Source organism: Pristiophorus japonicus, chromosome 3, assembly GCF_044704955.1.
Source record: "Pristiophorus japonicus isolate sPriJap1 chromosome 3, sPriJap1.hap1, whole genome shotgun sequence".
In the NCBI taxonomy this organism is placed as follows: Eukaryota; Metazoa; Chordata; class Chondrichthyes; family Pristiophoridae; genus Pristiophorus; species Pristiophorus japonicus.
The window spans coordinates 220,276,433-220,298,567 of NC_091979.1; the positions used below are offsets into that span (position 1 = coordinate 220,276,433).

Genomic DNA, 22,135 nt, shown 5'->3' on the forward strand with positions numbered 1-22,135 from the left:
AGTTACAAAATCTGCCCAGTCCCCTCCCTCCACGAATCTCTCCAGAATTCCAATTGTGCTCATTTTTGCATGCAAAGGTTCTTAAGTTACCTTGTTGCCAAATGTTATGTATGTAATAACTCGATACTGAATACTGTAAACTAACACAGGTACAGACCTGGCTCTGCTTTATTAGGCCCCAAAATGATTACATTGCATGATGGCTTGCCTTTTATACCTGGGCCGCACACACGTGCATACAGCCCAATGACCTCCGACAGTGGCGCCACCTGGAGCTAGTAACCTCTAGCATGTATACATGACAATGTTAAGGATTATCAAATGAGGCCATATGGATCGAACTGAAAAATAAAAAAAGGGCGATCACACTGCTGTGCTGGGCATGTATTATAGAACCCAAACAGTGGGAGGGAGATGGAAGAGCAAATATGTAGGCAAATTTCTGTGAAGTCAAAAACCATAGGGCAGTAATAGGGGATTTCAACTATCCTAATATTGATTGGGGCAAATATAGTGTGTAGGGTATAGACGGTGCGGAATTCTTAAAATGCATTCAAGAGAACTTTTTTAGTCCATATGTAACAAGCCCAACACAGGAGGGGGCGATTCTGGATTTAGTTTTGGGAAATGAAGCTAGACCGTTGGAAGGGGTATCAGTGGGAGAGCACTTGGGTGCCAGTGACCATAATTCAGTCAGATTCTAGGTAGTTGTGGATAAGGACAAGGATAGACCAGAAATAAAAGTCTCAAATTGGGGAAAAGCTAGCTTTGCTAAGTTGAGAATTGATTTGGCCACAGTGGACTGGAAACAGCTACTTGAAGGTAAATCAGTGTCGGAACAGTGGGAGGCATTCAAGGAAGAGATCCGGAGGGCTCAGGCCAAATGTGCCCTTAAGGAAAAAGGGTGGGATTAACAATTCTAGAGCCCCCTGGCTGTCTCGGGACTTACAGGGGAGGATGAAGAAAAAAAGGGACGCTTATGTCATATATCAACGGCTATAGAATCTTTAGAGGAATATAGAAAGTTAAGAGGCAAAATTAAAAAGGATATTAGGAATGCTAAGAGAGAGCACGAGAAATTCTTGGCCAGTAAAATTAAGGAATACCCTAAGATGTTCTATAAATCTATTAAGAGTAAAAGGGCCTATTAGAGACCATGAGGGTAGTCTTTGTGTGGAGGCGGAAGATGTTGGGAGGATTCTTAACGAATACTTTACATCTGTTTTCACAAAGGAAAGGGGCAATGCAGATACTGCTATTGAGGAGGAGTGTGAAATTCTGGATGAAATAAACGTAGTAAAAGAGGAGGTATTACGGGGTTTAGCAGCTTTGAAAGTAGGTAAGTCCCCAGGCCTGGATGAAATGCATCCCAGGCTGTTGAGCGAAGCAAAAGAAGAAATAGCAGAGGCCTTGACCATCATGTTCCAGTCCTCTTTGGACTTGGGCATATAGTACTGGAGGACTGCTAATGTGGTACCCTTGTTTAAGAAGGGAGAAAGGGATAGGCAGAGTAATTACAGGCCTGTCAGGCTAATCTCAGTGGTGGGAAAATTATTGGAAAAAATCCTGAAGGACAGGATAAATCTACATTTAGAAAGGCAAGGAATAATCGGACAGTTAGCACAAATTTGTTAAGGGAAGATCATGTTTGATTAACCTGATTGAATTTTTCGAGGAGATAACCTTTCGAGGTATTCGCATTTTGAACGAGAGATGCCTTTGGCCTATTCGGATGGCTGGGCATACATCTAGTTTTCTTTGGAGAGGTCTGTTTGATTTGCTTGGTTTGCTACCGTCACCAGGTGATCGATTTAACGACACATTCAGTGACCTCCCTCACCCGTTGCCCTCCCCTCCCCTCTTTTGCCCCCTGTCCCCCCACCCCGGGCCCGGCTCGCTGGTAGAATAGGCACACCAACGCCAGTGTTCTCGCACAGGCCACAGCATTGAAGCACTGACCACGCTTGACCAGCTCCGTTGAGCGGGCCACATCCTCCAAATGCCCGACATGAGACTCCCTAAGCAAGCGCTCTATTCGGAGTTCCGACACGGCAAGCGAGCCCCAGGTGGGCAGAGGAAATGTTTCAAGGACACCCTCCTTGATAAAGTGCAACATCCCCACTGACACCTGGGAATCCCTGGCCCAAGCCCAAAGTGGAGAAAGAGCATCCGAGAGGGCGCTGAGCACCTCGAGTCTTGTCGCCAAGATCATGCAGAAAACAAGCGCAGGCAGCGGAAGGAGCATGCAGCAAACCAGGCTCCCCACCCACCCTTTCCTTCAACCACTGTCTGCCCCACCTGTGACAGAGACTGTAATTCCTGCATTGGACTGTACAGCCACCTGAAAACTCTGAGTGGAAGAAAGTCTTCCTTGATTTCGAGAGACTACCTATGATGATGATGAGCTATAGCAATCTTAAGTGTGATGTAATTTCCTCTGATATTTTTCCTAGCCCCAGTGAGCGAGACCTGGTCAGACCTGATTCTGTGAGTGGCATCACAGTGCTTGATATTGAAGACATTGAAGAGAATATTTGGTCCCCGAGGTTTGGCTTAAAGGGCAAGATTGACGTAACAGCCACTGTTAAAATTCACCACCCATCCAGGACCCAGACCAGAATCATGCCTTTGGAGCTTAAAACTGGGAAAGAATCTAACTCTGTGGAGCACAGAAGTCAGGTATGTAGCTCAGCATCATGGGGTACTCTTCCTGAAGGTGCTGACTCTGGAGTACAGTTCTTGAAGTTGCTGACTCTCTCTGGGGTACAGTTCCTGAAGCTGCTGACTCTCTCTGGGGTACAGTTCCTGAAGGTGCTGACTCTCACTGGGGTACAGTTCCTGAAGGTGCTGACTCTCACTGGGGTACAGTTCCTGAAGCTGCTGACTCTCTCTGGGGTACAGTTCCTGAAGCTGCTGACTCTCTCTCGGGTACAGTTCCTGAAGCTGCTGACTCTCACTGGGGTACCGTTCCTGAAGGTGCTGACTCTCTGGGGTATAGTTCCTGAAGGTGCTGACTCTCACCAGAGAGAGAACGAGAACCCCCACCCACTGCTCGCTGTTTTCTGTCCTTTTATTGTTGCCTTACTCCCTATAATATACGTGTCTTAAATTTATCGACAAACCCCTACACGGCACCTGATCAAATACCTTTTAAAAATTAACATATCCTTTATCAATACAGTGCATGATTTCCTCAGAGAACTCTTCAGTTTATAAGGGATGACTTGCCTTTACAAATCCGTGCTGAATGTTCTTAATAAACCCATGTCCTTTTGGATTAATTTAAAACTTGAGTATTAATTTTTATCCTGTTATGGACTCCAGAAGGTTACCCGTTGCTAATCTTAAGCTAACTAGGGAGGGTTTAAACTAAGTTGGCAGAGGGATGGGCACAGGGTATAGCATTAGAAAAGAGTAACAAAGGATTGGGAGAGACGGATAGCACTCAAGTAAGAAATAGTACGGTATTAGGTGGGGTCAGACTAAGAGAGAACATGGGATGGTCTAAGATAGGTTTACAGTGTATGTATGTGAATGCACGAATCATAGTAAACAAGGTTGGTGAGCTGCAGGCGCAAATAGCCACATGGGAATAGCTCAATAAAAGGGCAGGATTGGGTATTAAATATTCCTGGATATATGATGTGCAGGAAGGATAGGAAAAAAAAGATAGAAGGTGGTGTGGCAGTATTGATAATGGAGAACGTTAGTGCTGGAGAGAGTGCATGTCCTGGAGGGGTCAAGGTCAGAATCTATATGATTAAAGTTAAATAATAGAGGTGCCATCACAATACTAGGTGTATTCTATAGGCCACCAACTAGTGGGGAAATATAGAGGAGCAAATTTGCAAAGAAATTAGAGATGCAAGAACTATAGAGTAGGGATAATGGGGGGGATTTCAACTATCTAAATATAGACTGGGAGAGTAATAGTATAAAGGGCAGAGGGGGAAGAATTTCTGAATTGTGTTTAGGTGAACTTTTGTGATCAGTATATTTCTGGCCCAATGAGGAAGGAGGCATTGCTGGATCTGGTTCTGGGGAATGAGGTGGGTCAAGTGGAGCAAGTGTCAGTAGGTGAACATTTCGGGAACAGTGATCACAGTATCATAAGGTTTAGTTTAGCTATGGAAGAGGACAGGGAGCAATCTAGAGTAAAAATACTAATTGGAGGAAGGCCAATTTCAGTGGGTTGAGAACTGATCTGGCCCGAGAAATTGGATTCTAAGACTGACAGGCAAAACTGTAATGGAACAATGGGCTGCGTTTAAGGAGGAAATAATTCGGCTACAGATGAGGTACATTCCTACCAGGGGGAAATGTAGGGCAACTAAAGTCAGAGCTCCCCGGATGACAAAAGGGATAGGGAGCAAAGATGAAGCAGAAAAAGAGCGCGTATGACATGTCGGCCGAGAATACATCTGAGAATGAGAGGTGATCTCATTGAGACATACAAGATTCAGAAGGGGATTGACAGGATAGATGCTGAGGTTGTTTCCCCTGGCTGGAGAGTCTAGAACTAGGGGGCATAGTCTCAAGATAAGGGGAAGTCATTTAAGATCGAGATGAGGAGAAATTTCTTCACAGGGTTGCGAATCTTTGGAATTCTCTGCCCCAGGAGAGGAAATATAAATTGCAGGTACAATCCTAAAGTGGGTGCAGGAACAAAGAGACCTAGGGGTATATGTGCATAAACATAGAAACATAGAAATTTACAGGGCAGAAGGAGGCCATTCTGGCCCATCGTGTCCGTGGCAGCTGACAGCCACATGGCCCTTGGTCAGTAGCCCTAAAGGTTACATATAAACCTATGAACAATGACGGAAAGTCAAAGAGCACCCCAACCAATCTGTCTCACCACAACTGTGACACCCCTTATACTAAAGCATTCTGCACTCCACCCCAACCGGAGCCATGTGATTTCCTGGGAGAGGCAAAAATCTGATTTAAAAACCCAGGCCAATTTAAGGAGAAAAAATCTGGGAAAATTTCTCTCCGACCCATCCAGGCAATCGAAACTAGTCCAGGAGATCACCCTGGCTGTATTCTATTCCCTGCATTACTTACCATTATATCTGCTCCGTCCAACAAAAGGCCATCCAGTCTAATCCCAATTACCAGCTCTAGGTCCGTAACCTTGCAGGTTGCTGCACTTTAAGTGCCCATCCAACCATCTCTTAAAAGTGGTGAGGGTTTCTGCATCCACCACTCTTCCAGTCAACGAGTTCCAGATCACCACAACCCTCTGCATAAAGAAGCCCCCGTCAAATCCCCTCTAAACCTTCCACCAACCACCTTAAAACTGTGTCCCCTCGTAATAGACCCCTACACCAATGGAAATAAACCCTTATTATCCACTATGTCCAGGCCCCTCAATATTTTGTACGCCTCAATGAGGTCTCCTCTCAACCTCCTCTGTTCCAATGAGAGCAAACCCAGACTATCCAATCTGTCCTCATAACTAAGATTCTCCATTCCAGGCAGCATCCTAGTAAATCTTCTCTGCACCCTCTCTCGTGCAATCACATCCTTCCTATAATACAGCGACCAGAACTGCACGCAATACTCCTTAGCTGTGGCCTAGCCAAAGTATTATACAATTTAAGCATAACCTCCCTGCTCTTGTATTCTATGCCTTGGCCAATAAAGGCAAGCATATTCCGTATGCCTTCTTAACCACCTTATCCACCTGGCCTGCTACTTTCAGGGATCTGTGGACAAGCATTCCAAGGTCCCTTTGTTCATCTACACTATTAAGTGGCCTACTACTTAATGTGTATACCCTTTCCTTATTAGTCCTTCCAAAGTGCATCACCTCTCACTTCTCAGAATTAAATTCCATTTGCCACTGCTCTGCCTTCCTGACCATTAGATTGATATCCTCCTGCAGCCCATGACTTTCCTCTATCAACCACACAGTCAATTTTAGTGTCGTCTGCAAACTTCTTAATCATACAGCCTATATTCACATCTAAATTGTTATATACCACAAAAAGCAAGGGTCCCAGTACTGAGCCCTACGGAACCCCACTGGAAACATCCTTCCAGTCACAAAAACATCCATCAATCATTACCCTTTGCTTCCTTCCTCCAAGCCAATTTTGGATCCAACTTGCCACTTTGCCATGGGCTTTAACCTACATGACCAGTCTACCATGTGAGATCTTATCAAAATCTTTTCTAAAGTCCATAGATACTACATTGTATGCACTACCCTTATCGACCCTCTTGGTTACCTCCTCAAAAAATTCAATCCGGTTAGTCAGACACTATCTTCCTTTAACAAATTCGTGCTGACTGTCCTTAATTTAATCCTTGCCTTTCCAGATGCAGATTTATCCTGTCTTTCAGGATTTTTTCCAATAATTTTCCCACCACTGAGGTTAGGCTGACAGGCTTGTAATTATTCGGCCTGTCCCTTTCTCCCTTCTTAAACAAGGGTACTACATTAGCAGTCCTCCAATCCTTCGGCACCATGCCCAGATCCAAAGAGGACTGGAAAAATGATGGTCAAGGCCTCTGCTATTTTCTCTTTTGCTTCGCTCAACAGCCTGGGATGCATTTCATCCAGGCCTGTAGACTTATCTACTTTCAAAGCTGCTAAACCCCTTAATACTACTTCTCTCATATTTGTCTCATCCAGTATATCACACTCCTCCTCGATAGCAATATCTGCATTGCCCCTTTCCTTTGTGAAAACAGATGTAAAGTATTCGTTAAGAATCCTCCCAACATCTTCTGCCTCCACACAAAGATTACCCTCATGGTCTCTATTAGGCTCTTTTACTCTTAATAGATTTATAGAACATCTTAGGGTATTCCTTAATTTTACCGGCCAAGAATTTCTCGTGCTCTCTTAGCATTCCTAATATCCTTTTTAATTTTGCCTCTTACCTTTCTATAGTCCTCTTAAGATTCTATAGTGGTTGATATATGACATAAGAGTCCCTTTTTTTTCTTAATCCTCCCCTGTAAGTCCCTCGACATCCAGGGGGCTCTAGAATTATTATTTCCAACCTTTTTAAGGGCACATGTTTGGCCTGAGCCTTCCGGATCTCCTCCTTGAATACCTCCCACTGTTCCAACACTGATTTACCCACAAGTAGTTGTTTCCAGTTCACCATGGCCAACTCACTCCTTAACTTAGCAAAATTAGCTTTTCCCCAATTTGAAACTTTTATTCCAGGCCTATTCTTGTCCTTATCCATAACCAACTTGAATCTGACTGAGTTATGGTCACTGGCACCCAAGTGCTCTCCCACTAATACCCCTTCAACCTGCCCAGCTTCATTCCCCAAAACTAAATCCAAGACCGCCCCCTCTCGTGTTGGGTTTGCTACATATTGACTAAAAAAAGTTCTCTTGAATGCATTTCAAGAATTCTGCACCCTCTATACCCTTCACGCTAAATTTATCCCAATCAATATTTGGATAGTTAAAATCCTCAACTATTACTACCCTATGGATTTTGGACTTCACAGCAATTTACCTACATATTCGCTCCTCTATCTCCCTTCCACTGTTTGGGGGTCTATAATACACACCCAGCAGTGTGTTCACCCTTTTTTTATTTTTCTATTCAACCCATATGACCTAATTTGATGATCCCTCTAACATATCATCCCTCCTCACCGCTGTAATATTTTCTTTAATCAGTACCGCAACGCGACCCCCCCTTTTTTACCCCCCTCTGTATCTTGTCTAAAAATCCTGTAACCAGGAATATTGATCTGCCAAACCTGCCCCTTTTTCAGCCATGTTTGTGTAATGGCTATAATGTCATACTCCCAAGTGTCTACTACCTGTGCTCTTAGCTCATCCGCCTTATTCGCTATGCTCCTTGCATTAAAGTATATACCATTCAGCACAGGAACACCTCCTTGCTTACTACATACTAAACCTTCTTCTGTCTTACAGCTTCACTTTCTAGGTTCTTGCTATCCAATTTCAGCTTTACTTCCCTTTTGAATGCGTTTTCAGGTTCCCATCCCCCTGCCAAGCTAGTTTAAACTCTCCCCAACAGCACGAGCAAAACTCCCCGCGTGGATATTGATCCCGGCGCTTTTGAGATGCAACCTGTCCAGTTTGTACAGGTCCCATCTCCCCCAGAAGCGGTCCCAATGCCTCAAGCATTTAAAGCCCTCCCTTCTACACCAACTTTTCAGCCACGTATTCATCCGCTCCATCCTTCTATTCTAATACTCATTAGTAAGTGGCACTGGTAGTAACCCGGCGATTATTACCTTTTGAGGTCCTACCCTTTAATTTTCTTAGCTCCCTGAATTCTTCCTGTAAGACCTTATCCCTTATTTTACCTATGTCGTTGGTCCCGATATGGACCATGACCTCCAGCTGTTTACCCTCCTCCCCCCCCCCCCCCCCCCCCAGGATGCCCTGCGTCCGCTCTGTGACATCCTTGACCCTGGCACGAGTTGAAAGTGGCAGGGCAGGTTGACTCAACTGGAGTATTGTGTCCATTTCTGGGCATTGCACTTTAGGAAGGATATGAAGGCCTTAGAGAGGGTGCAGAAAAGATTTACAAGAATGATTCCAGGGATGAGGGACTTTAGTTATGTGGATAGACTAGAGAAACTGGGTTGCTCTCCTTGGAGATTTGATAGAGGTGTTCAAAATCATGATTGGTCTGGACAGAGGATTTTGGGGGAGGGGGGAGGATAACAGATGGAGGGTGGGGGCATCTCTGCCAACAGCAGCCCAGAGATTGTTGTGGACTCGAGAGGAGCCCTGCTTTTAAAATAAAAATACTCTTCTGTTGGTGGCCAAAATTTTTGTTGAAGATTCGTGAGGGCCAGGTTCACTCAGCGCCGGCCAATTTAACAGAGGGGGCTTAAAACAGGCCATAGGCATCTCATTTACATAAGGGGCTAATGCCTATTTTCGGCAACCATCAGAGATGCTTCACCAAATTGCCTTGCCCAATATGGTGTCCTTGGGATGGGTGGGACATTGCCCCCAGAAATTGGTACTTTTTGCCCCCATTTTCCATCCTTTGTGTTTATCTCCCATTGGTTGCAGTGTTTCGAGCTTTGTGGGTGTAAAGAATTGGTCAAGATTGCTCCCTCGTCGGAGGGGGGACGGTGGCTGTTCCCTCGGAGGGGGGGTGGCGGCTGCTCCCTCATTGGTCTATATCTACCTGTGGAAGGGCAATCTTTCCCAACCTTGCAGCCCATGGAGGTAAATACTGCAGCTATCGAGGGAAGATTTTTAAAGGAACAACCAAGTGGAAAGCAAGGTGTCCAGGGCTGTGCGGGCTCGGCAACAGGAGCTTGCTTAGCATGTCTTTGACATCCCAGCCTTGTGGTAAACACAAATCCGAAGCCACCTGCTCTTTAGGCTTGGAGGAAGCAGTGCTATGGTTCATGCTCCTGATTGCTATCGAAGGACTGTGGTTTGAAAGGCTTCTCTGAGATTTGGATCGTCTTGACTCTAGTACATATAGAATCTGCAGGACGGAAACAGGTCATTTGGCCCAACAGGTCGATGCCAGTGTTTATACTCCACCTCCCAACCCGGCTCCTAACTCCCTTTTTCCTTCTCCCTCCTGTTGTCATCAAGCCTCCCCTTAATTGTGTTAATGCTATCTGCTAGTTGTGATGAAATCACCTGCTGGACTATCTATCTGTGCCTGCTGCCCCTGGAATTGGACCCAGCAAGTAGTGCCTTGTTTTGGGTTGGTGGTGGGGCTGACGTTTATGCTGTAAATGTAGGCGTTTGGAACTGTGACTTTAAAGCTGGTTTAATTTGGTTCACCATGAAACTGGATACACAAAGGTAAATCTTTACCCCATTCCTTCCTCTGCAGGTAATTCTGTATACCTTGCTGAGCCAGGAACGCAGGGAAGATCCCGAGGCTGGATTTCTCCTCTACCTCAAGACTGGTGCCATGCATCCAGTACCAGGCAATCGTATGGACAGGAGAGGTATCAAACAATTAGGGAATTTAGGAAACTAATATTACTGTGCCATAGCTTTTGTGAAGTGGTAGAATGTGCTATTTTATCTGTATATCTGTCAATGGAGCTCGGGGCCCGGTCGGAGCTGGCTGACCAGGTTGTTATTTACGTCAAGTTGAGATTCTCCTGGCAGGTGAGTGACATAAGCCAAGAACCTGGCAGGTTCACTGTGCGATGTGAGCGGGTACGTTGAGCTCTGTGCTGGAGCAGACATCCTCCCAGTGCCCTGATCATCCAGCCTGTTGGAAGCTAATGTTTTGAAGTTGGGTGAAGGCAGGATTGGACATGACCATGATGGCCGAGCCCTGACAGCTGAATACTGGTCACTTGGGCAAGGTGCCTGTGAAATTAGAGCCATCAGGGGGCCAATGTCCTCGAGAGGAGACCATTGATAACATCAGCAAAAGAGGACAAGAGTCTAAGGTAAAACTGACACTGCATAAATGGGGACGCTGGGCACTGCAATTTGGGAAGGGCAGAGGATTTGGGAAGACCCAGCGACAGGTTTCCGAATGATTGAGTGGGTAATGGCAGTGTGTGGTATGGCACTGAGCCCTAAAGACAGGAAGAACACTGCTCTGTCTCTGCTGAGGTAGTTGACCAGCCAGGGCAGTAGTTAGGGCACTGTAATTGGCCTCAGTATTCCTAGGCTTGAGAGGGGAAAGATTGGGCAGGGCTAGTGTCTCTGATTACTTGCACTATGGTTGAATAGCCTGCTGATGCTCATTTTGTAGGCTCACGCATGGTGAGATATCAGATGACTCTAGGTGCATGTAAAGCCAGTAAGAGTGGAAAAGTGGAAGGGTTAATCTAGAAAGGGTAAGTGTTCATCCAGGTGTCTTGACACGCAGAAATCCAACATTATTTTAGTACTTGGGAACCCACACATGGAGAGTCTCTGCTTGATACTGAAACACACACACTCCCTGCAACGACACACATACCTCTCTTACCTAGAGCGGAAGCAACGGGGAAGATTAAAATGAGTGCCTGAGACCAGCTCTGAGAGCGGGAGCAGCAGGGAAAATAAAAGGCAGCACCCGAGACCAGCGCCGGAAGAGGGGAGACAAAAGGCAGCGCCCGAGACCAGTGCCGGGAGAGGAGAGATAAAAGGCAGCACCGGGAGAGGGGAGATGAAAGGCAGCACCCAAGACCAGCACCGGGAGCGGGAGCAGCGGAGAAGATAAAAGGCAGCGCCCGTGACCAGCTCCGAGAGTGGGAGCAGCTAGCTGGGAGCAGTGCGAATGGACCTGTGAGGGGGGGGGGGGGGGGGGAAAGTGTAACGTCACAGGAAAACGGGTAAGTGAGTGGTTGTTGAGTATTTTTCTTTTTTCTAAACTTGGGCATTGGCTTAAATTAAGAGCCGTGATTACAGATTAAAAACTATACATAGATAATATTTCAAAACTTGAAAACCTAAATTAGTTAAATAAAATACAATAGAGATGGCAGGACAGGCGATGTGTTGGGAACTGTAGCATGCGGGAGCTGGTGGACACCAGTGTGGTCCACGGTGCAGTAAGTGTTGGTGGCTCGAGGAACTTTGGCTCAGAGTTGATGAGCTGGACATTGCTATACATCAGGGAGAGGGAGAGTTACCTAGACGCTGTGTTCCAGAAGGCGGTCACACCCCTTGGGATAAATACTTCAAATTTGATCCGTGGTCAGGGACAGGAGGGTGTGATTACGAGTGAGGCAGTATGGGGATCCAGAAGGTAACTTATGAAGAGAGGTTGAGCAGTTTGGGCCTATACTTATTGGAGTTTAGAAGAATGAGAGGTGATCTTATTGAAGCGTATAAGCTTCTGAGGGGGCTTGACAGGGTAGATGCAGAGAGTGTATTTGGACTTCCAGACGGCATTTGACAAGGTGCCACATAAAAGGTTACTGCACAAGATAAAAGATCACGGGGTTGGGGGTACTATATTAGCATGGATTAGCTAACTAACAGAAAACAGAGAGTCGGGATAAATGGTTCATTCTCGGATTGGCAATCAGTAACTAGTGGAGTGCCGCAGGGATCAGTGCTGGGACCCCAACTATTTGCAATCTATATTAACGACTTGGAAGAAGGGACTGAGCGTAACGTAGCCACGTTTGCTGACGATACAAAGATGGGAGGATAAGCAATGTGTGAGGAGGACACACAAAATCTGCAAAAGGACATAGACAGGCTAAGTGAGTGGGCAAAAATTTGGCAGATGGAGTAGAATATTGGAAAGTGTGACATCATACACTTTGGTAGAAAAAAAATCAAAGAGCAAATTATTATTTAAATGGAGAAAAATTGCAAAGTGCTGCAGTGCAGCGGGACCTGGGAGTACTTGTGCATGTAGGCGTCCAGACCTCTCCAAAGCGATGTCCAGGCGTTCAGAGATGTCTGGGCCTCTACTTCTCTGCAGTGCTCCAGGTGTGGTTTAGCGAGGGCATTGCACATCGTGGGAATACATTCAGCACTCTGGGTCCCTCCGACCAGCTGGCCCGGCCCAACGACGCACTCCGGGTCACCTCAACCAGCCGGCTCGGCCCAACGACGGGCTGTTCCTGCTCTAGGTCACTAGCGGTGAACACTAACTTTTAAACAACTTGATTTACATTTTAGACTTTTTTTAATAAACTTTTAACCAATTATTAATCTATTTATTAAACCTTCACTCAACCTGTGTAACTTTAAAAAAAAAAAAAAATAAATAATAATTTGGAAATAGTCAAAACGCTTAAACTTTTAAAACAACTTGGAAACCTTTGGGGAAATTTTTAATCTTGGAAGAAACTTTCCAAAACATTCCTCGGAACTCCACCGGACAGCTGATCTTCCTAATCCCTGCTCCCCAACCAAGCCTTGGGCCATCTACCATCAATGACGCTACTTGGCTCCGAGCTTGCGGCCAACACCAAGCTGTAGGCAATTAGACTTATACAGCAGTGCCTGGTCTCGAGTCGTCTTGGACCCCCTTGCCACTGGACCAAGACCTTGCTCAGCTAAGCCCGTGTGTTTGCCGGTGTGCAGCGGCCACCCCATGTTAAAAGAACTCGCGCACCGGCATCTTCCACTTCGCCAATGAAGTTCGGGACCTGGAATGTCAGGACCCTCATGGACAATTCCAACAGCAACAGGCCGGAATGCTGCACTGCCATAGTTGCCTGGGAACTTGAGACGTTTTGACATTGACATCGCCGCCCAAAGCGAGACCCGGCGGGCAGGGTAAGGCCAGCTCAAGGAACATGGTGGAGGTTTCTGATTTTTCTGGAAAGGAAAACCAGAGGAAGTTTGCTTCGCCTTCAAAAATGAACTGGTCGACCACCTCAAAGATCCCCCCTGCGGGGTTAACGAACGTCTCATGACTCTTCGCCTTACCCTATCCCGGAACCAGTGCGCCACAGTGTTCAGTGCGTACGCCCCAACACTCGATGAAACGGATGAGGCTAAAGAGGGTTTTTATTCCAACCTCGAGACATCCCTGTCGTCCCTACGGGTGACAAATTGATCCTCCTGGGTGACTTTAATGCCAGGGTCGGCAAAGACACAGTCCTCTGGGGAAGTGTGATTGGCAGAGAGTGGGTAGGGAAAGCCAACTCCAGCGGTACCCTACTCCTGACAAAATGTCTACAACACAAACTCCTCATCACCAACACCCTGTTCCGCCAGAGGGACAAATACAAGGCATCGTGGCAACACCATTGCTCCAAATACTGGCATCTGCTCGACAATGGCATCGTCGGAGCCAGGGATCGCAAGGATGTGCGCATCACCCGCGCCATGATGGGAGCTGACGACTGCTGGACGGACCATCGCCTAATCCGATCCATCAATATAAGCATAGCCCCAAAGCAGAGGGGCCAGCAGATGCAGTGCCGCAAAAAAGTTAATGCCGGGGCAATTAGAGACCCAGCTAAGAGAGCCCTTTACAGCAAGCACCTCACAGTTAATCTGGCGTGCCTTGATGACCCTGAGATGCTGAATGCCCACTGCGCTTGGTCTGCCCTCCGGGTCTCCATAACCAGTGCCTGTGAAGAGACACATGGTTACTCAACCAGAAAACACCAGGGCTGGTTTGATGAAAATGATCTCGAGATTGAAGAACGAATAGATCATAATGGCAGAGCATTTCTGAACCTCGAGCAACAACCCAACTTGGGAACTGCAAAGCAACGTTACAGACGGCTCAAGGCTGAGGTCCAACAAAAAACCCGGGACCGAAAGAAGCAGGTGGTGGATGGAGAAAGCACAGGAAATACAACAACTGGCCTCGTTGCACCTCCCCCTTTCCTAATCTGCCACCATTCATATATTCTGCCTTCATGTTTTTGCCTCCAAAGTGGATAACCTCACATTTATCCACATTATACTGCATCTGCCATGCATTTGCCCACTCACTTAACCTGTGCAAGTCACCCTGCAGCCTTTTAGCGTCCTCCTTACAGCTCACACCGCCACCCAGTTTAGTGTCAACTGCAAACTTGGAGATATTACACTCAAATTCCTTCATCTAAATCATTAATGTATATTGTAGAGAGCTGGGGTCCCAGCACTGAGCCCTGCGGCACTCCACTAGTCACTGCCTGCCATTCTGAAAAGGACCCGTTTATCCCGACTCTCTGCTTCCTGTCTGCCAACCAGTTCTCTATCCACGTCAGTATATTACCGCCAATACCATGTGCTTTGATTTTGCACACCAATCTCTTGTGTGGGACCTTGTCAAAAGCCTTTTGAAAGTCCAAATACACCACATCCATTGGTTCTCCCTTGTCCACTCTACTAGTTACATCCTCATAAAAATGTTGCCTCTTGCTCCTGGTGCTGACCCTTGTGACCAGGGAGTTTAAAGCTGATCTGGGGCAGGTTGCCACAGTCAATGGCTGTGCTGCCCATTGACCGCTGACCCTGCAGTGGGTATGCTCCCACTGGGTGTGTGTGAACCCTTCCTGGGACATCACATTGGTCCCGGATCGCAGGCTACATGACTGTTTTGGGTTGCCTGCCTCCTTTAAGAGGGCCTTGCAATCTTTACCCCAATCTGGTTCGTCGCTCGTTAACACGTGTTGCTCCTTCAACGGTGCCCCTCGTGGTCTGGTCGCAGCCATCTTGATTCCAGGTGCTTCGCCTCGTGGTGCGGGCGCCACCGTCTTTCTCTCCACGAGGTAGGCTGCGGTGATCCTTTTCTCCCCAGATTCTGCCACGGATGCCGGGAATCTACCTTCTGCGCCGATCTTCTCCCCTCGGAGGCCTGCCACTGGAGCCCGGAAGGTGAGGTCTGGTCATTTAGGTTGGATCATCTCGCCGTTGAGTTGTGCAGTCTGTCGTCGCCGCGCAGTCGAGTCGGACGGTAGGATTTTCAAGTGCTGCGATGGATCCAAGTTTGGGGCCACATAGGATGTCGATCGTCGGGATCCGGAGGCCTTCGTTGCTCCGACAGATTTGGACTTGCTTCACCCATCATCTTCCCAGCAGCGTTGGACCATCACCGGCAACGATCCACAAGGGGAGCTTGTGCTTCGTGCCACCATGGGACACCTGGACGTCCACACTGCCAACGACTGGGATGGTGTCTTTTGTGTAGGTGAGCAGTTTTGCCTGGGACATTTTGGGTCGTTCGGCGGGATTGTCCCAGAGTTTCTCAAAGACCGTCTGATTCATCAATGACTGGCTCGCCCCTGTATCGATCTCCATCAAGACTGGAACCCCGTTGATTTCTACTTCCATTTTCCACGGGGAACACTCGGTGGAGCAGGTATATAGTCTGTACTCCTCTTCCAGGGCTGAGCAGCTTCGCCTTCATCAGCGCTGGAGCCCGGGTGATCGGCCAACTCTTCAGCGACTCGGTGAGTAAAACTTTTTCTACACATTCGCTGAAGGTGACTTTGTGTTGCAGCCTTTGCAGGTATAATCTTTGTATCAGCACTGGTGGGCCCTGTGGTTTCCTCCACAGCGCCAGCACGGGGCTAGCCAGTGGACTCGGTTGTGGGACTCGGGGCAGCAGTCTTGCCTCTGAAAGTCACCATTCGGTTCACTGTACTCGTCGGGTTAGAGTCCGGGAGGTGAGTCGTCATCCGTTTGGAGTCGCAGACCGAAATCATGAAGGCCTGACTCGCTTTGATTGCCGCCTTAACGGGTGACCGTAGTGTCCGCAGAGAGCAGTTGATGGAGGAGGCCCTCATGTCCGATTCCAATAACGAAGATGTCCCTTCATGCTTCGGTGAGATGGTCACCAAAATCACATGGTGCAGCCAATCTTCTCCAATCTGCAGCATATTTAGCAATTTCTTGGCCTTCGGGCCGCTGGTGGGTGTAGAACCGGTGTCTGGTGGTGAGGATGCTCTCTTTTTGGGTTTGTGTTGTTCTCGTATTAAAGTTACGAGCTCCGCATGGGTCTTGGTTGTCGTCTTCGCTGGGGCTAGCAGGTCTCTGACGAGGCCGTGGACATTGGGCCCACAACTGCTGAGCAGGGTGGCTCTGCGCTTGTTCGCCAGCGAGATCGGTGAGTCCCCAGCCAGGTCGTTTGCGATTAAAGTGTTCTAGGCTTTCCACAAAGGCATCCCATTCTTCGCCACCAGCGAATTGTTGGAAGTTGCTTAGGTTAGACATATTGTGCGTGAAAATTCGTAACCTTGTCGCCAGTTGTTGTATATGCAAGCACTCTAATAACGACTCCACGAGGTAAGGGTATATTACTTGAACTGTAGCGACCTTAGTCCTTTATTGCAGCACCTAGAGTGAGGACACCGAGGTGAGCTCCCTTTTATACTTGGTGACCTGCAGTGTACAGGTGACCCTTAGGTCTTCAGCAGCAGCACCCTCTGGTGGTACAGATATAGCGTATACAGGATGTAGGTACATTCAGTAGTCTAGTGTTACAGTACATACATAACAGTTAGCATGCAGGTACAGCAAGTGATCAGGATGGCCAATGGAACTAGGCCTTTATTGCAAAGGGAATGAAGTATAAAAGCAGGGTAGTCTTGCTACAGTTATACAAGGTATTGGTGAGGCCACACCTGGAATACTGCGTACAGTTTTGGTTTCCATATTTACGAAAGGATATACTTGCTTTGGAGGCAGTTCAGAGAAGGTTCACTAGGTTAATTCCGGGGATGAGGGGGTTGACTTATGAGGAAAGGTTGAGGAGGTTGGGCCTCTACTCATTGGAATTCAGAAGAGTGAGAGGTGATCTTATCGAAATGTATAAGATTATGAGGGGGCATGATGAAGTGGATGCAGAGAAGATGTTTCCACTGATGGGGGAGACTCGAACTAGGGAGCATAATCTTCGAATAAGGGGCCACCCATTTTAAAACTGAGATGAGGAGAAATTTCTTCTTTCAGGGTTGTAAATCTGTGGAATTCGCTGCCTCAGAGCTGGGTCATTGAATAAATTTAAGACAGATAGACAGCTTCTTAACAGATCAGGGAATAAGGGATTATGGGGAACGGGCAGGGAAGTGGACCTGAGTCCATGATCGGATCAGCCATGATCGTATTAAATGGCGCAGCAGGCTCGAGGGGCCATATGGCCTACTCCTATTTCTTATGTTCTTATAATGTGCTGGAACAGACGGGTAACTGCTGAGTGTGGAGCGAACTGGGCACCAACCATCAGACAGAAACATCAACAATTCTTCCTTTTGAAGTGATGAGACAGTCATTTTACCTGAAAACTGTTTTTGTTTCAATCCTCACAGAACTGCTGAAGCTAAGGAACCAGTTGGCTTTTTATTTAACCAATGGTGTAGTTTGGCCAGCGTCAAAGAATACGGAGGCACAGCTTGCACCACTACCTCCTGTCATCAGTGACCAACAGGCTTGCAGGTTCTGCTCGCAGAAACGTAACTGTGCTTTATACAGCAGGTAAGGGAAATGACCAATCACTGGGGTTGTACTCTGACTCGGTGAGGGAGTGTCCAATCACTGGGATCGTACCAGGAAACGGTGTGCAATCGTCGTTGGGTTTGTGTTGCTGCGAACATTACTGGGAGTTTTTTTGACCCGTGCCCATTGTCCCTCGTACTCTGGGTCGAGACACAATTTCACCCTGGGGATTCAACCCTCTGTCCATTTCTTGCTCACGCACATGCACCCTTGCACTTACACATGCACACACGTACACACAGTTGTACACTCAATCACACTCGCTCACACTTCTAGCAGGTGACATTTTATAGTGGTAAGGAAAGGCTGACTTCCCCATCCTCGTTCCCAACCCAGGAATCCATGGAGCCATCAAGGAATGAAGTTTATTTATTGTAAAGCTATGAAATTTCGAGTTTAGTGAATGCACTGTTGAAAAGATGAATGGTGAAGCAAGTATTAAAGGAGTCTGCAACAGACACTGAGCTAGGACTGGCAAGTTAAGCCTTCTTTTGTTCTACAGGTCAGTGGAGCAGGAGATGGAAGGCTGTTTTGTGCCTGCAGATGTGAAACCTGTTCTGCAGCAGGAGACCCAGCACTTGCAGCTTGTGGATCTGCAGTATTTCCGGCTCTGGTACCTGCTCTGTGTTCTAGAGGCACATGCAGTCGATAGCAAGGGAGGGCCCAGAAACATCTGGATGCACTCTGCAGAGGACAGGTGAGAAAACATCCCTTCATCATGTCACAGCAGTCATGACCCTTGTGATGTGGATGGGCTCTGTGCAAGGAAGGGAAGGGTGGCTCTGTGCGAGGGGGTGGGGGCTGGATGGGAGGAAAGGAGGGAGGACATCAGTGTTGATTCTATAGACGAAGATGATAGTCTACAAAAGCAAAATACTGTGGATGCTGGAATCTGGAATAAAAACAGAAAATGCTGGAAATCTCAGCAGGTCAGGCAGCATCTGTGGAGAGAAAGCAGAGTTAACGTTTCGGGTCAATGACCATCGGAACTGGTTCTGACGAAGGCTCATCGACCCGAAATGTTAACTCTGCTTTCTCTCCACACATGCTGCCTGACCTGCTGAGATTTCCAGCATTTTATGATGGTCTCAACAAGTACTGTTGCGATAAAGATACTAATTTGATCGCATCTGTTTTGCTAGTCTCTACTGTTATACTAATATAATTTTGAAACGTGAATTAAACTACATCTAATGAAATCATGGGTGAAATACTCTGTATCCTCAGCTATCAGACTCATGGTGTCTCTGCCAATTCAAAGCACAGCAACACATGGGCTTCAAGTTCTCAATTGTTCTGTCTCCTCATTCTGTCGGGATTGTTTTATTCTCGTGAATCCTCAATCTCAACATTTCTAATTAAACACCTGCTCCTTGTCTTTTTTTTTTTCCCCCCCCCTCTGTGGCCTTTTGCTGTTTTTCTAATATTTTGAGCTTTAAGTCTTCAGTTCTAAATACCATTATTTGTCAACTGCCAGTTCACTTTAAATTTTAAATCTTTAAATCACCTTCAGTCCATATGGGTTATTTAGATCTGGGAAAAATTGCCACCACTATCACCTGTTTTTGCTACAACTCTGGTATTTCCGGTCACTCTGTAAGTGGGCCTCATAACCTCTGTGATCCGGATTACATAGAAACATAGAAAATAGTTGCAGGAGTAGGCCATTCGGCCCTTCGAGCCTGCACTGCCATTCAATAAGATGATGGCTGATCATTCACCTCAGTATCCCTTTCCTGCTTTCTCTCCATACCCCTTGATCCCTTTAGCCATAAGGGCTATATCTAACTCCCTCTTGAATATATCCAACGAATGGCTTCAACAACTCTCTGCGGTAGAGAATTCCACAGGTTAACAACTCTGAATGAAGAAGTTTCCCGTCATCTCAGTCCTAAATAGCTTACCTCTTATCCTTACTGTGTCCCCTGGTTCTGGATTTCCCCAACGTCGGGAACATTCTTCCTGCATCTAACCAGTACAGTCCCGTCAGAATTTTATACGTTTCCATGAGATCCCCTCTCATCCTTCTAAACTCCAGTGAATAAAGGCCCAGTCGATCCAGTCTCTCCTCATATGTCAGTTCAGCCATCCCGGGAATCAGTCTGGTGAACCTTCGCTGCACTCCTTCAATAGCAAGAATGTCCTTCCTCCGATTAGGAGACCAAAACTGAACACAATATTCTAGGTGAGGCCTCACGAAGGCCCTGTACAACTTGCAGTAAGACCTCCCTGCTCCTGTTCAGCCATGAACTCACTGAATGGCGGTGCAGGCTAGAAGGGCCGAATGGCCTCCTCCTGCACCTATTTTCTATGTTTTCTATGTTTCTATATACTCAAATCCCCTAGCTATGAAGGCCAACATACCATTTGGCTTCTTCACTGCCTGCTGTACCTGCATGCCAACTTTCAGTGACTGATGTACCATGAAACCCAGGTCTCGTTGCACCTCCCCTTTTCCTAATCTGCCACCATTCAGATATTCTGCCTTCGTGTCTTTGCCCCCAAAGTGAATAACCTCACATTTATCCACATTGTACTGCATCTGCCATGCATTTGCCCACTCAACTAACCTGTCCAAGTCACCCTGCAGCCTCTTAGCATCCTCCTCACAGCTTACACCGCCACCCAGTTTAGTGTCATCTGCAAACTTGGAGATATTACATTCAATTCCTTCATCTAAATCATAGAAACATAGATAGAAAATAGGTGCAGGAGTAGGCCATTACATGTATATTGTAAAGAGCTGGGGTCCCAGCACTGAGCCCTGCGTCGCCCCACTAGTCACTGCCTGCCATTCTGAAAAGGGATCCGTTTATCCCGACTCTCTGCTTCCTGTCTGCCAAACCAATTCTCTATCCACGTCAATACATTTCCCCCAATACCATGTGCTTTAATTTTGCACACCAATCTCTTGTGTGGGACCTTGTCAAAAGCCTTTTGAAAGTCCAAATACACCACATCCACTGGTTCTCCCTTGTCCACTCTACTAGTTAAATCCTCAAAAAAATTCCAGAAGATTTGTCAAGCATGATTTCCCTTTCATAAATCCATGTTGACTTGGACCGATCCTGTCACTGCTTTCCAAATGCACTGTTATTTCATCTTTAATAATTGATTCCAACATTTTCCCCACTACTGATGTCCGGCTAACCGATCTATAATTATCTGTTTTCTCTCTCCCCTCCTTTTTTAAAAAAAAAAAGTGGTGTTACATTAGCTACCCTCCAGTCCATAGGAACTGATCCGGAGTCGATAGACTGTTGGAAAATGGCCACCAATGCATCTATTATTTCTAGGGCCACTTCCTTAAGTACTCTGGGATGCAGACTATCAGGCCCTGGGGATTTATCGGCCTTCAATCCCATCAATTTCCCTAACACAATTTCCCGCCTAATAAGGACATCCTTCAGTTTCTCCTTCTCACTAGACCCTCGGTCCCCTAGTACTTCCAGAAGGTTATTTGTGTCTTCCTTCGTGAAGACAGAACCAAAGTATTTGTTCAACTGGTCTATCATTTCTTTGTTCCCCATTATAAATTCACCTGAATCTGACTGCAAGGGACCTACGTTTGTCTTCACTAATCTTTTTCTCTGCAAAAGCTTCTATAGATATGTGAAGTCAGTTTTTATGTTCCCAGCAAGCTTCCTCTCAAACTCTATTTTCCCCCCCTAATTAAACCCTTTGTCCTCCTCTGCTGAATTCTAAATTTCTCCCAGTCCTCAGGTTTGCTGCTTTTTCTGGTCAATTTAGAAACATAGAAACATAGAAACATAGAAAATAGGTGCAGGAGTAGGCCATTCGGCCCTTCTAGCCTGCACCGCCATTCAATGAGTTCATGGCTGAACATGCAACTTCAGTACCTCATTCCTGCTTTCTCACCATACCCCTTGATTCCCCTAGTAGTAAGGACTCCAATTAACTCCTTTTTGAATATATTTAGTGAATTGGCCTCAACAACTTTCTGTGGTAGAGAATTCCACAGGTTCACCACTCTCGGTGAAGAAATTCCTCCTCGTCTCGGTCCTAAATGGCTTACCCCTTATCCTTAGACTGTGTCCCCTGGTTCTGGACTTCCCCAACATTGGGAACATTCTTCCTGCATCTAACCTGTCTAACCCCGTCAGAATTTTAAACATTTCTATGAGGTCCCCTCTCATTCTTCTGAACTCCAGTGAATACAAGCCCAGTTGATCCAGTCTTTCTTGATAGGTCAGTCCCGCCATCCCGGGAATCAGTCTGGTGAACCTTCGCTGCACTCCCTCAATAGCAAGAATGTCCTTCCTCAGGTTAGGAG

The 22,135-nt window shown here is 46.7% G+C and overlaps 1 protein-coding gene across 2 annotated transcripts in view; it reads left to right on the plus strand.

The window, feature by feature from the left end:
- dna2 (DNA replication helicase/nuclease 2) overlaps nucleotides 1-22,135 on the plus strand; it is a 123,546-nt gene that overhangs the window by 64,915 nt on the left and 36,496 nt on the right. For both annotated transcript variants that reach the window (XM_070876291.1, XM_070876292.1), the window contains 4 exons: nucleotides 2,454-2,679; nucleotides 9,824-9,941; nucleotides 17,655-17,820; nucleotides 18,344-18,538. In XM_070876291.1, the coding sequence (XP_070732392.1) occupies nucleotides 2,454-2,679; nucleotides 9,824-9,941; nucleotides 17,655-17,820; nucleotides 18,344-18,538 (705 nt within the window). The remainder of the gene's footprint in view (nucleotides 1-2,453; nucleotides 2,680-9,823; nucleotides 9,942-17,654; nucleotides 17,821-18,343; nucleotides 18,539-22,135) is intronic.